The sequence below is a fragment of the Notolepis coatsorum genome, assembly GCF_963971535.1.
Source record: "Notolepis coatsorum genome assembly, chromosome: 1".
Classification (NCBI taxonomy): Eukaryota; Metazoa; Chordata; class Actinopteri; order Aulopiformes; family Paralepididae; genus Notolepis; species Notolepis coatsorum.
In genome coordinates, this window is record NC_140165.1 from 323,020,481 (window position 1) to 323,036,545 (window position 16,065).

The 16,065-nt window shown below is 42.0% G+C and overlaps 1 protein-coding gene across 1 annotated transcript in view; it reads left to right on the forward strand.

Moving 5' to 3' along the window:
* Positions 1–16,065, forward strand: part of LOC311226747 (alpha-2-macroglobulin-like) — a gene marked incomplete at both ends in the record, with an annotated part of 60,515 nt that overhangs the window by 8,215 nt on the left and 36,235 nt on the right. Inside the window, 7 exons of the mRNA XM_084312157.1 lie at positions 1,980–2,145; positions 2,231–2,315; positions 2,571–2,724; positions 9,305–9,478; positions 9,738–9,981; positions 13,535–13,680; positions 13,803–13,952. Of these exons, the coding sequence (XP_084168283.1) occupies positions 1,980–2,145; positions 2,231–2,315; positions 2,571–2,724; positions 9,305–9,478; positions 9,738–9,981; positions 13,535–13,680; positions 13,803–13,952 (1,119 nt within the window). The remainder of the gene's footprint in view (positions 1–1,979; positions 2,146–2,230; positions 2,316–2,570; positions 2,725–9,304; positions 9,479–9,737; positions 9,982–13,534; positions 13,681–13,802; positions 13,953–16,065) is intronic.

The following is a 16,065-nucleotide window of genomic DNA, read 5'->3' on the forward strand; positions in this document are numbered from 1 at the left end:
GTAGCTATATCCCTGGCAATTGGGTTTAATTCTTATTTATTTATTTATTTTCGGACATGGTTGGTTGAGTCATGTAGAGTCAATGTAAAACATAATTGTTAATGATACAAATATTGTCGTATTTATTATCATTATAATAATTTAATTCTGCTGATGTCTTTTTTTTTATCTACTTTTTCTCCCCATTTTCTATTTTTCTCCCATCCCAATTTTCGTATTATCCAATTCTACCCTCCCCTGTCTCGAACGTTGCTAGACCATGCCTCCCACTGGTCGGCTGCAATGTGGACGAAGCCTTACATCACGTGTCCCCTCCGGTACACGAGGAGGCAGCCGTCGCATCTTTTCACCTGCACAGCTCGATCTCTCAGTGGCGAGGAGTAACGCGTGGGAGGCTCACGCTGCCCCCGCTACTTCCTGATTCTGTTGTACAGGCGCACCAACCGACCTGTAGGAGTCGCTGTCCACAACGTCAGATCCCCACCCACCGGCTTTCCCACCCCCTAATACTGCCAATTGTATTAGTATGAACGACCAGCCAAGCCGGAAGCAACGCCGAGAGCTGGGCTCGAACCCAGCATCTCCTGCGTTAGTGGCGAGCGCCTTGCCCACTGCGCCCATTAGCCGCCCAATTCTGCAGATGTCTGTAGAATCAAAGTGACCACAATCCCCAAGTACTTCTTCCAAATAAAGCTGTTAAAAACACTGGTGCACACCGGTCTGTCCGACTCACGACTGCCTTTTCGAGTTTGTACATCCTACGTACAAATTTACAATACGAAGCAGTTCGAGAATGCCAAAGAAGTTTGTAAATCGAGTTACGAAGGACTTTCTTGGTAACGTTCTCTTATGTCCATTCGAGAATCAGGACCAATGTATCTTGTGTTATCGTGTCGTGGCGTGTGCCACTTGCATTTTTATAAAAGATGACTTTAGAATAGCTAACTGTCTTATTCTGAGAATCACAATATTGTATTGAAACTGAAGTGATGAGAAGGATATAAAATGACTTTATTGTTTGTTTTCTTGCAGTACAATATTGTTGAGATTGCGGTAAGTCACTGAAATTACATTCTTTGCAACACAAAATATTTAGTGAATAAGGTATGAGTTGTAGTTCCTATCGACATCCTGAATTGTGGTGTTGTGGAATCTAATCAATCAATCAATCAATCAATCTAATCAATCTTTTAATTTTACATTTTTATTTAACAGTTGAATTCTGTATGTGGTTTTATTTTTACAAAGACAGATGCAACCTGCCGCTGTGTTGTAACACTATTTAGTTATTGTTAGCTACGTTTCCAATGCAACCCCAACCTGCTCAGACACCAGCAACCCTAACCTGCTCAGACACCAGCAACCCTAACCTGCTCAGACACCAGCAACCCTAACCTGCTCAGACACCAGCAACCCTAACCTGCTCAGACACCAGCAACCCTAACCTGCTCAGACACCAGCAACCCTAACCCGCTCAGACACCAGCAACCCTAACCTGCTCAGACACCAGCAACCCTAACCTGCTCAGACACCAGCAACCCTAACCTGCTCAGACACCAGCAACCCTAACCCGCTCAGACACCAGCAACCCTAACCTGCTTCTGTAGTTTTGAGGGAACAAGGGTTATGAATCCAATGAACTGCTTCTCCGCCTCGACATCCGTCCCAAATAGCGAGTAACGAAGAAAGTAATATAATTTGCAGCCATCAAGCTAAATCATTAAAAAATGTATGAAATCCCTAATTAACACTAGCTGTCATTGAAATTAAACAATAACTATGTCATTGAAATGTTGTTGTTTTAAGTGATTATTCTTGCTTAATGTTTTGTTCTTCTTGTGTTTTGTTCTTTTTTGTTTTAATTTTGTCTATGTATCTCAACATTGTTGCAAACCAAGGCAACTTTGATGATATCTCCAGACCTAAATAAAGGTTTGAATGAATGATTAAAGGTTTTGTCAATTTAACTTTTCAAACAGGATGTTAACAGCAACCGCATTGCACAGTGGGTGGACGTCACATCAAACGGTAAAATACTGCAGCGTTCTTACTCCCTGAACTCTGAGGCTCCTGAGGGATTCTACCAGGTTGTTGTGTCGATTGGTGAGAAGAAAATATATCACAGCTTCAAGGTTGAGAAATATGGTAAGTTATGCTGCTCTTATGTACTGTAACATTCCTTGCATGTCGTGGAAAATGTGTTACAGTAACGACTCCATTTTGTCTCCAGTTTTACCTAAGTTTGAGGTGAAGGTGACGGTGTCTGGGGCGATCAGTGTTGAACAGAGCGAATTCAGAGCTGAAGTTTGTGCAAAGTAGGTCTACTGTGCGGTTTTCTTATTTCTTTTAGATTCTAGTTCAAGCTGTACGTTGGGACATGTTGCTGCACTTGGTGATTGTATCTTGAGACATTTAGTCCAAATGAAACATCAAGAGAGAGTAAAAGCCCTCTGTCAACCCCACCAGGTATACATATGGGCAGCCTGGCACTAACCCTAACCCTAACCAACCCCACCAGGTATACATATGGGCAGCCTGGCACTAACCCTAACCCTAACCAACCCCACCAGGTATACATATGGGCAGCCTGTGCCTGGCACTGCAGAAGTGGAGGTGTGCCGACCTCTTCAACTGTATGGGATGCCTATGGACATGGAATTCAGCCCAGAGCATCCAGAGGGAGTCCCAGCGGTCACCGCCCCCTGCCACCGAGAGACCAAGGAGGTACAGTACAGAACCTCTCCTAACCCTAACCCAAGGAGCTACAGTACAGAACCTCTCCTAACCCTAACCCAAGGAGCTACAGTACAGAACCTCTCCTAACCCTAACCCAAGGAGCTACAGTACAGAACCTCTCCTAACCCTAACCCAAGGAGCTACAGTACAGAACCTCTCCTAACCCTAACCCAAGGTGCTACAGTACAGAACCTCTCCTTACCCTAACCCAAGGAGCTACAGTACAGAACCTCTCCTAACCCTAACCCAAGGAGCTACAGTACAGAACCTCTCCTGACCCTGACCCAAGGAGCTACAGTACAGAACCTCTCCTAACCCTAACCCAAGGAGCTACAGTACAGAACCTCTCCTGACCCTAACCCAAGGAGCTACAGTACAGAACCTCTCCTAACCCAAACCCAAGGAGCTACAGTACAGAACCTCTCCTAATGCTAACCCAAGGAGCTACAGTACAGAACCTCTGCTGGAAATACATCCACTGTAGGCCTGACATGTAAACTCACCAGACACATGGTAAACAAACCAATGTAAAAACCTGTATCTATATATCGATAATTATCGATAACTGCGTGATATCGATAAGTGGCGTCACATATCGATATATTTACATATGTAAAAAATAAATAAAATATTTACATACTTTATACTATACTAAAATACTAGGTCTAGTGGCATGTTTTAGTTAAAACATCCCCATTTCATGTAAAATCAGACCAGACTGTAACATGAGGGTCACTGTGGAGCTGAACGGGGAAATCTGTAACACTAAAGATGGCGGCAACAACAAAGGATTGCTGCAAAATAAACATACATGTGTTGTTTAAATAATAATTTTAAAAAGAAATTATCGATAATTTGGTCCCGATTTATCGATTCTTCCAAATGGGATATTGTCTCAGCCTTAGTAGAAACACACCGCGGCTGAACCCGTGTTGTTAGGCCAGAGTCATCAATGTGACCATGAACAGGAGCGATGCAGGCAAGGGGATAAGAAAACAAAGTAATTATTCAATAGGCTCAATAATATTATATAAAGAGGCAATTATTACAATATATTTTTTAATCCATAACAATACAGATGGTACAATAATGTATTATGAGAGTAAAAAGGTAGCTCCTTGTTAGATTATAAGTCAAATGATGCAGTAACGTCTTCCATTACTTTGTTACAGGAACAGGTAATGTTGTACAGTAATGTTACCCTGAACATGGTTTACTGTTTATATTATGATTATTAATAGTATTATTATTATAATAATAATAATCATAATAATAATGTATTTCTTACTTTGACTTCTGTAGACGGACAAGAATGGCTGTGCCACGTTTACCATCAGTATGTCAACTTTAACAAGAATGGGGATGGTCAAGGTGCTCGCAGACAAACTGTATCTCACTGCCAAGGTGGAAGAGGAGGGAACAGGCAAGTACACGTTTCTCATGCTAACCCTAACCCTAACCCTAACCCTAACCCAAGGTGGAAGAGGAGGGAGCAGGCAAGTCTTTTCACACGTTTCTCATAAACGAGCTCACCTGGCAGGAGAAGCATTTTCTTTTTCAGTCATTTTGACATTCTTTTGGACTATAGCCCACCTATTTGCAATTGTACGTCAATCCAAATCACTTGGATTGTGAATGTGAAACATCACAGAAAAGTACTGGTTTGAGCTATGAATACACAGATATCGTTCACCTGAAAACCTGTGTTATTGTTCGTCTGAAGTATTCACATATTGTTCACATATTCACATAAGTAATAATGTTCACATAATTATTATTATTTACACTGCCTTTTCTACTGTACTATAATCATATTGCCTGTATTTATTTCTTCTACTATTACCCTGCCCATACATGATGCCTGAATCTCCCCAAGGGGCTCAATAAAGGAATATCTTATCTTATCTTATTGTACAGTATATAACTATATATATATAACTATATATATAACTCCAGTTCAGCTGCTGTGGTTCTTTACTGAGCTGACGTCAGTGTTTTCTCCTGGACAGGTGTTTCACAGACGCAAGGGAAGACGATAAGACTTTCATATGTTGTTGGAACACTTTCATTTATCGAGACACCAAAGGTATACGAGTCTGGAGCAACTGTGGAGGGAAAGGTACGTCCATCTTACACTGCTTTAGTCCCATCCTAACTCTGTGAGATCTAATACTGCTTTAGTTCCATCCTAACCCTGTGAGATCTAATACTGCTTTAGTCCCATCCTAACCCTGTGAGATCTAATACTGCTTTAGTTCCATCCTAACCCTGTGAGATCTAATACTGCTTTAGTCCCATCCTAACCCTGTGAGATCTAATACTGCTTTAGTTCCATCCTAACCCTGTGAGATCTGATACTGCTTTAGTTCCAGATCTGATACTGCTTTAGTTCCATCCTAACCCTGTGAGATCTAATACTGCTTTAGTTCCATCCTAACCCTGTGAGATCTAATACTGCTTTAGTTCCATCCTAACCCTGTGAGATCTAATACTGCTTTAGTCCCATCCTAACTCTGTGAGATCTAATACTGCTTTAGTCCCATCCTAACCCTGTGAGATCTAATACTGCTTTAGTTCCATCCAAACCCTGTGAGATCTAATACTGCTTTAGTCCCATCCTAACCCTGTGAGATCTAATACTGCTTTAGTTCCATCCTAACCCTGTGAGATCTTGTACTGCTTTAGTTCCATCCTAACCATGTGAGATCTGATACTGCTTTAGTTCCAGATCTGATACTGCTTTAGTCCCATCCTAACCCTGTGAGATCTAATACTGCTTTAGTTCCATCCTAACCCTGTGAGATCTAATACTGCTTTAGTCCCATCCTAACCCTGTGAGATCTAATAATGCTTTAGTCCCATCCTAACCCTGTGAGATATTATACTGCTTTAGTCCCATCCTAACCCTGTGAGATCTAATACTGCTTTAGTTCCATCCTAACTCTGTGAGATCTGATACTGCTTTAGTTCCAGATCTGATACTGCTTTAGTCCCATCCTAACCCTGTGAGATCTAATACTGCTTTAGTCCCATCCTAACTCTGTGAGATCTAATACTGCTTTAGTCCCATCCTAACCCTGTGAGATCTAATACTGCTTTAGTCCCATCCTAACTCTGTGAGATCTAATACTGCTTTAGTCCCATCCTAACCCTGTGAGATCTAACACTGCTTTAGTTCCATCCTAACCCTGTGAGATCTAATACTGCTTTAGTCCCATCCTAACCCTGTGAGATCTAATACTGCTTTAGTCCCATCCTAACCCTGTGAGATCTTATAATGTTTTAGTCCCATCCTAACCCTGTGAGATCTAATACTGCTTTAGTCCCATCCTAACCCTGTGAGATCTAATACTGCTTTAGTCCCATCCTAACCCTGTGAGATCTAATACTGCTTTAGTCCCATCCTAACCCTGTGAGATCTAATACTGCTTTAGTTCCATCCTAACCCTGTGAGATCTAATACTGCTTTAGTTCCATCCTAACCCTGAGATCTAGTACTGCTTTAGTCCCATCCTAACCCTGTGAGATCTAATACTGCTTTAGTTCCATCCTAACCCTGTGAGTTCTAATACTGCTTTAGTCCCATCCTAACCCTGTGAGATCTAATACTGCTTTAGTCCCATCCTAACCCTGTGAGATCTAATACTGCTTTAGTTCCATCCTAACCCTGTGAGATCTAATACTGCTTTAGTCCCATCCTAACCCTGAGATCTAATACTGCTTTAGTTCCATCCTAACCCTGTGAGATCTAATACTGCTTTAGTTCCATCCTAACCCTGTGAGATCTAATACTGCTTTAGTTCCATCCTAACCCTGTGAGATCTAATACTGCTTTAGTCCCATCCTAACCCTGTGAGATCTAATACTGCTTTAGTCCCATCCTAACCCTGTGAGATCTAATACTGCTTTAGTCCCATCCTAACCCTGTGAGATCTAATACTGCTTTAGTCCCATCCTAACCCTGTGAGATCTAATACTGCTTTAGTTCCATCCTAACCCTGTGAGATCTAATACTGCTTTAGTTCCATCCTAACCCTGTGAGATCTAATACTGCTTTAGTCCCATCCTAACCCTGTGAGATCTAATACTGCTTTAGTTCCATCCTAACCCTGTGAGATCTAATACTGCTTTAGTCCCATCCTAACCCTGTGAGATCTAATACTGCTTTAGTCCCATCCTAACCCTGAGATCTAATACTGCTTTAGTTCCATCCTAACCCTGTGAGATCTAATACTGCTTTAGTCCCATCCTAACCCTGTGAGATCCAATACTGCTTTAGTTCCATCCTAACCCTGTGAGATCTAATACTGCTTTAGTCCCATCCTAACCCTGTGAGATCTAATACTGCTTTAGTCCCATCCTAACTCTGTGAGATCTAATACTGCTTTAGTCCCATCCTAACCCTGTGAGATCTAACACTGCTTTAGTTCCATCCTAACCCTGTGAGATCTAATACTGCTTTAGTCCCATCCTAACCCTGTGAGATCTAATACTGCTTTAGTCCCATCCTAACCCTGTGAGATCTTATAATGTTTTAGTCCCATCCTAACCCTGTGAGATCTAATACTGCTTTAGTCCCATCCTAACCCTGTGAGATCTAATACTGCTTTAGTCCCATCCTAACCCTGTGAGATCTAATACTGCTTTAGTCCCATCCTAACCCTGTGAGATCTAATACTGCTTTAGTTCCATCCTAACCCTGTGAGATCTAATACTGCTTTAGTTCCATCCTAACCCTGAGATCTAGTACTGCTTTAGTCCCATCCTAACCCTGTGAGATCTAATACTGCTTTAGTTCCATCCTAACCCTGTGAGTTCTAATACTGCTTTAGTCCCATCCTAACCCTGTGAGATCTAATACTGCTTTAGTCCCATCCTAACCCTGTGAGATCTAATACTGCTTTAGTTCCATCCTAACCCTGTGAGATCTAATACTGCTTTAGTCCCATCCTAACCCTGAGATCTAATACTGCTTTAGTTCCATCCTAACCCTGTGAGATCTAATACTGCTTTAGTTCCATCCTAACCCTGTGAGATCTAATACTGCTTTAGTTCCATCCTAACCCTGTGAGATCTAATACTGCTTTAGTCCCATCCTAACCCTGTGAGATCTAATACTGCTTTAGTCCCATCCTAACCCTGTGAGATCTAATACTGCTTTAGTCCCATCCTAACCCTGTGAGATCTAATACTGCTTTAGTCCCATCCTAACCCTGTGAGATCTAATACTGCTTTAGTTCCATCCTAACCCTGTGAGATCTAATACTGCTTTAGTTCCATCCTAACCCTGTGAGATCTAATACTGCTTTAGTCCCATCCTAACCCTGTGAGATCTAATACTGCTTTAGTTCCATCCTAACCCTGTGAGATCTAATACTGCTTTAGTCCCATCCTAACCCTGTGAGATCTAATACTGCTTTAGTCCCATCCTAACCCTGAGATCTAATACTGCTTTAGTTCCATCCTAACCCTGTGAGATCTAATACTGCTTTAGTCCCATCCTAACCCTGTGAGATCCAATACTGCTTTAGTTCCATCCTAACCCTGTGAGATCTAATACTGCTTTAGTTCCATCCTAACCCTGTGAGATCTAATACTGCTTTAGTTCCATCCTAACCCTGTGAGATCTAATACTGCTTTAGTCCCATCCTAACCCTGTGAGATCTAATACTGCTTTAGTCCCATCCTAACCCTGTGAGATCTAATACTGCTTTAGTTTCATCCTAACCCTGTGAGATCTAATACTGCTTTAGTCCCATCCTAACCCTGTGAGATCTAATACTGCTTTAGTCCCATCCTAACCCTGTGAGATCTGATACTGCTTTAGTTCCATCCTAACCCTGTGAGATCTGATACTGCTTTAGTTCCATCCTAACCCTGTAGTTCTATGGAGAACTACTTCATTCTGTGCTACATGTGTTTGTTTCTACCAGGTTAAAGTTGTTTACTACATTCTGTGATACCTGTGTTTGTTTCTACCAGGTTAAAGTTGTTTACTACATTCTGTGCTACATGTGTTTGTTTCTACCAGGTTAAAGTTGTTCACTACATTCTGTGATACATGCGTTTGTTTCTACCAGGTTAAAGTTGTTTACTACATTCTGTGATACATGTGTTTGTTTCTACCAGGTTAAAGTTGTTCACTACATTCTGTGATACATGTTTGTTTCTACCAGGTTAAAGTTGTTTACTACATTCTGTGATACATGTGTTTGTTTCTACCAGGTTAAAGTTGTTTACTACATTCTGTGATACATGTGTTTGTTTCTACCAGGTTAAAGTTGTTTACTACATTCTGTGATACATGTGTTTGTTTCTACCAGGTTAAAGTTGTTTACTACATTCTGTGATACATGTGTTTGTTTCTACCAGGTTAAAGTTGTTCACTACATTCTGTGATACATGTGTTTGTTTCTACCAGGTTAAAGTTGTTTACTACATTCTGTGCTACATGTGTTTGTTTCTACCAGGTTAAAGTTGTTCACTACATTCTGTGCTACATGTGTTTGTTTCTACCAGGTTAAAGTTGTTTACTACATTCTGTGATACATGTGTTTGTTTCTACCAGGTTAAAGTTGTTTACTTCAACGACGCCCCGATTCCCAACATGGCGGTCTACGTGATTCAGTCCAGAAGATGGCCAGAGACTCACAAACGCCTCCTGAATCTAACGACCGGCAGTGATGGCATCGCCCGCTTCTCATTGGACACGACTCATTTCAAAGGGGACGTCAGTCTAATAGTAAGTATAACATTGTTCTGTTCATCCTGACCACTTAGCTGCTGGCCTCGCCTCATGCTCTGCCAATAGAGGAGAAATTCACAGAATAATAAGTTACTATATATAGCTATAATAATTATACTCTTTAACGTGAACACCAGACCGGGGTAATCTCCTGGTACTGATGATAACATGTCTCTTTCTTTATTAACATGGACAATCTCCTGGGACTGATCAAACTATTCATATTTGTTTCCTTTCCTCTGTGCCTGCGGTCCAGGCTAGCGCTACACAGAAGGTGGAGTACCATAGTAACTTCGGAGGCTACCGATCTCCCTACTATGAGAACGGGGAACACGACCTCTCCGTGGTCCAGCTGGCGACCTCCGACACTAAGACAGTCAGCTCTCTGGAGGTGAAGAGCAGCGATAAACCACTTCCCTGCGGTGGAGAAGTGGACGTCACCATCCAGTACAGCTTTGTTGGGGAAGTCAGCGGCTCTGTGGACGTGATGTATCTGGTGAGTAAAGTAAGGCTACCCTGCTGTCAGCTCTCTCTCCTGCCAAGGTATCGGTGGCGCAGCAAACCACAAGCTGGCAGAGCTAGCAAATCTGTCGGTGTCATTGTTGGCTAGAAACACAAGGTGAACACATCCGGGTACTTGGCCCTCTCTCCCAGTCACACCTACTGTTGGCAGAAACACAGACACTGTTCCTGTTGACCTCCATTGTATCTGGTCTGTATAAAAACTGTCGGCAGAGCGCTTACATTGTTTGAAACGTTTGTCTTGTTAGTGCATCATGTTAAGTCAAACGATCACTTTCCAACACTGGCCAGCCTTCACACCAGGGGAGTAGCTGGGGGGGGGGGGGGCCAGAGAACAATATTATTATCTTTTTATTAATATGGTTTTATTATTATCCTAAAGTAAGTTAATGTAGATGACTCAAAAGTATAATTGCCTGTATTATAAAAAAAATAGGTAAAAACCATTATGCGTTTTCATCAATAAATAAATGCCCCAAATTTGTTAAGCTTGCGCGCTGACGCGCGCTCGCATGGATTGGGGCCCCACAAATAGATTCTTTCATGGGGCCCAGAATCTCCAGCTACACCCCTGATTCACACCATTGTGAAACATTAGGTTTGATCTGTTTTCAGGCCCCTTCCATCTTCCCTGTGATGGTGTTTCCTAATGTCCCTACCTGGTCATTTAATATCACTCTTCTGAATCTCCAGTTGAGAGGTGATGACTGTTTCTTGGGCCTGATTTATACCCCTGTTTGTACCAGGAGGCCTGATTTATATCCCTGTTTGTACCAGGAGGCCTGATTTATATCCCTGTTTGTACCAGGAGGGCGGAGGCCTGATTTATATCCCTGTTTGTACCAGGAGGCCTGATTTATACCCCTGTTTGTACCAGGAGGCCTGATTTATATCCCTGTTTGTACCAGGAGGGCGGAGGCCTGATTTATATCCCTGTTTGTACCAGGAGGGCGGAGGCTGCTTTACATCCCTGTGTTTATATCCCTGTGTTTATATCCCTGTGTTTATATCCCTGTGTTTATATCCCTGTGTTTATATCCCTGTGTTTATATCCCTGTGTTTATATCTCTGTGTTTATATCCCTGTGTTTATATCCCTGTGTTTATATCCCTGTGTTTATATCCCTGTGTTTATATCCCTGTGTTTATATCCCTGTGTTTATATCCCTGTTTATATCCCTGTGTTTATATCCCTGTGTTTATATCCCTGTGTTTATATCCCTGTGTTTATATCCCTGTGTTTACATCCCTGTGTTTATATCCCTGTGTTTATATCCCTGTGTTTATATCCCTGTGTTTATATCTCTGTGTTTATATCCCTGTGTTTATATCCCTGTGTTTACATCCCTGTGTTTACATCCCTGTGTTTATATCCCTGTGTTTATATCCCTGTGTTTATATCCCTGTGTTTATATCCCTGTGTTTGGTCCAGAAGTTGTAGTTTATGAACAAACACTGTTTATTCCCCGAGTTGTTCAGTGAGGACGACATGCCGGTCTGATGGTTAACCCTCTCACTGCCACACAACAGCAGGTTAACCCTTTCACTGCCGCACCACCAACCGGTTAACCATTTCACTGCCACTATTAAAACCATTATGCGTTTTAAATAAATGCCCCAAATTTGTTAAGCCTTTCAGCGCCACACAACCAAACGGTTAACCCTTTCACTGCCACAATACACAGAAGGTTAACCCTTTCACTGCCACACAACAGAAGGTTAACCCTTTACTATCACACTACCGACGGTTAACCTTTAGTGAAAGGGTTAAGGAATATAAACGTTTCCATTTGCCCCCCCCCCCTGGTCCAGAGGCTCCTATAGACACTTTTACTGGAATTATGTTGCTAGGGAACAGTTTGGACCCAAATGTATATCTTGTCAACTATTGCATTAGCAAACATTGAAACGGCAAATAAACTTGGGTCATTTTAGAATTATATTGTTGTCACTATAAAACATTGGATCAGCTTGAAACATTTCTTGGTATTCATAACTCATTGTCATCACACTAACTCACTCGTTTACTCATGGTTAGCCATGCTGCCCCTAGTGGCAGTGACAGGCATTTACTCATGGTTAGCCATGCTGCCCCTAGTGGCAGTGACAGGAATTTACTCATTGTTAGCCATGCTGCCCCTAGTGGCAGTGACAGGCATTTACTCATGTTTAGCCATGCTGCCCCTAGTGGCAGTGACAGGCATTTACTCATGGTTAGCCATGCTGCCCCTAGTGGCAGTGACAGGCATTTACTCATGGTTAGCCATGCTGCCCCTAGTGGCAGTGACAGGCATTTACTCATGGTTAGCCATGCTGCCCCTAGTGGCAGTGACAGGAATTTACTCATTGTTAGCCATGCTGCCCCTAGTGGCAGTGACAGGCATTTACTCATGTTTAGCCATGCTGCCCCTAGTGGCAGTGACAGGCATTTACTCATGGTTAGCCATGCTGCCCCTAGTGGCAGTGACAGGCATTGCTGGTCCACAGCTATTCATGTAAATACAAGCAATGATATTTCATATAATTTCATTTTCTGCATTATGTAAACATTATCTAAACATTATGTAAACATGAAACGTCACTTGCTCGTCAAACACTCAGAAGTTGCTAAAATGGTGCCATTAAGATGCAATCTTCCAGAGAGCAGAAAGACTTATGAAGCAAAACCTAAATGAAATCTACCATTATTTTACCTTTGCTGACTATCTGCAGATTATGATGCCTGAATTTCCCCAAGGGGATCAATAAAGGAATATCTTATCTTATCTTATAAAAGACAAAAACCTTGCTTTGAGACGGTGAGTAAACTGTATTTGTTTTGACGTAGGTCTTATCCAGAGCTGCGATCATAAACCAAGGTCTCGTAAAGGCTGGAGTGCAGGATAGACCAGGTGAGCAGTAAGATGTAACAGTAAGAAGCATTTTGTATGAAAGTATTCTGTACTTCTGTATGACAACTATTAAAGAACTTGTGAGCAGTTATTGTTCTACTATTTTTTTTCTCTTTCATATCAAAATATATTTTTTTTGTATATTTTCGTTGTTATTTTTTGATTATTTTCTATTGTCTGAAATAAACCATTGATTCAAGATTCAAGATTGTTTATTATTGTTATGTGCACAGTTAAACAGACAGTTAAACAGACAGTTTGCCATACAATGAAAATCTTACTTTGCTAGTCCACCCTTCACACAAAATCACACAATACTTAACTTAAACATATTTAAATACAAGCGAGTGCTAGAAAATGAGATAAAATAGATAAAAATATATATACAAGGCACAGTGAGTAACATTGCACAGTGGGTCCCTAACCCATGTGAATGGCGGTGACGGTGGGTCACAGCAGCAGTTAAAAGTGTCTTTAGTGATTCATAGTTCGGGGGGAAGGTTGTGACAGTGTGTTCACAGCAGTAATCAGGTCAGTGTCTGCCGAGAAGGTGTGTGACAATGAATAAACAGTACAACAAACAGTAGAACAACTTCCTAATATGGAACACACTCAAAGAGCATTTTGATCTGCTGTTGCAGTGACTGAGGGTGAAGTCTCCTTCAAGATGGAAGTGTCTCCAGAAATGGCCCCAATAGTCCAGGTGGTGGCGTACGCCGTCCTGCCCAGTGAGACCGTTATCGCTCACAGTCAGGACTTCCCCACAGAGAAGTGCTTCAGTCACAAGGTCAGTGTGAAGACGCTTGTGAAATTCAGTTTGACATGTTACTGGAGTGAGATGGAACATCTTAAATGGGTTAAACGGGTCCAGATCATAGCTCTAAAGCTGATGTCTCCGTTGTGTCTCAGGTGTCGGTGGAGTTCTCTCCCTCCACAGCGGTACCAGGAGAGGAGAACACGCTGCGGGTGTCGGCCCAGCCCGGCTCCCTATGTGGCATCAGTGCTGTGGACCAGAGTGTTCTGATCAAAGAGCCAGGGAAGAAGCTGGATGCAGACAAGGTACAAGTACTGATACAATGTAACGCCTGAAGGTACAGTAGCTCACAACATGGTAATACATGAGGTAAGACCATAACAGACGAGGTACGTACTACAGATACAATGTAACACCTACATGTAGCTCACAACAAGGTAATACATGAGGTAAGACCATAACAGACGAGGTACGTACTACAGATACTGTAGTGGCTGCTTGTCGCTCCCCAATGAATCGACAAGCGTCCACGATGCACCCGCAATTAATTATCTTACTCAGTCCCAAAGTTTGTGATGTAAATATGGAATGTCCCAAGTTGCTGCTGTTTACAGAGTTTATTGTTGTCCAAAGGTGAATGATGGTGAATGAAGGGTTAAATCAGAACAGTTGTCAATTGCTCCATGGTCAGTTCCAAATGGTGAGACAGGTCGAAAAATGTATCCTCATCACAGGTGCATGGGATTACGTTAATTAGCTAGGCTATTTATAGAAGTGGCTATAATGGAGGCTGAGAGCCCTCTAGTGTTCAAACATAAATAAGACACTATCCTAAGCGCGTGTAGCTTATTGCCAGCGGAAGAGTGCAAGAATGTGACAATGTGACCATGTGACCGCGGCAGCGCGAGAGAGCGGCAGTGCGGAAATAGGCTGTCTATTGCCATTCTCTAAGACAAACTCTAACCTTAACCAGCTCCTTAACAGCGCCTAAACTTAACCCTTCTAACCTTAACCAACTCCGAAACAATGCCTAACCTTAACCTTAACCTTAACCATGCCTAACCTTAACCGGTGAAAGAATACACGTAAAAAAAAAAAAAAAAAAAAAAAAAAAAATTGAAGGGATTCAAACTTGTCACCAACGGACCGCAGGACCGCAGGACCGCAGCGCTGCCAGGTGAGCTAAGCTTCGAATGAAAATCATCTGTGATTACGGCTACATAATGCCGCAAGCTCTGCCGTGTTTTGTTTATTAATAAACAAAACACTCATATGGCCTTTACAGATACAATGTAACTCCTGAAGGTACAGTAGCTCACAACAAGGTAATACATGAGGTAAGATCATAACAGACGAGGTACGTACTACTGATACAATGTAACACCTACATGTAGCTCACAACAAGGTAATACATGAGGTAAGATCATAACAGACAAGGTACGTACTACAGATACAATGTAACACCTACATGTAGCTCACAACAAGGTAATACATGAGGTAAGACCATAACAGACAAGGTACGTACTACAGATACAATGTAACACCTACATGTAGCTCACAACAAGGTAATACATGAGGTAAGATCATAACAGACAAGGTACGTACTACAGATACAATGTAACGCCTATATGTAGCTCACAACAAGGTAATACATGAGGTAAGATCATAACAGACGAGGTACGTACTACAGATACAATGTAACGCCTGAAGGTACAGTAGCTCACAACAAGGTAATACATGAGGTAAGACCATAACAGACAAGGTACGTACTACAGATACAATGTAACGCCTACATGTAGCTCACAACGAGGTAATACATGAGGTAAGATCATAACAGACAAGGTACGTACTACTGATACAATGTAACACCTACATGTAGCTCACAACGAGGTAATACATGAGGTAAGATCATAACAGACGAGGTACGTACTACAGATACAATGTAACGCCTACATGTAGCTCACAACAAGGTAATAGATGAGGTAAGACCATAACAGACAAGGTACATACTACTGATAGTAACACCTACATGTAGCTCAAAACAAAGTTGGATGCTGTGTCACTCGCGGTCAGATAGTAGTAACGTTACGCGACGCATAGAGGTTCTTCCCATTGGCTGGGCGGGGGACGTTAGCGCGGATGACAACCAATCATGCAGGACATGGTCTCAATTGGCATGACACATGAAAAGAGAAATGCTGTACAATCACGCGCAATGCATGACGTCTGGCCACCCTAACTGGGCTCTCTCTCTCTGCTCACAGCTTTTCTGTCATCTGTTATCTTAACGTCTTAAGCCCGATGGGTCCGGTACCGGACCTAGAATGACATCACAATGACATTTTATTTTCAAATGTAGCCAAGAGTAAAGACCCTAGCCCTGTCAAAACAGCAGGCAACATGTATATTTTCAGCAAT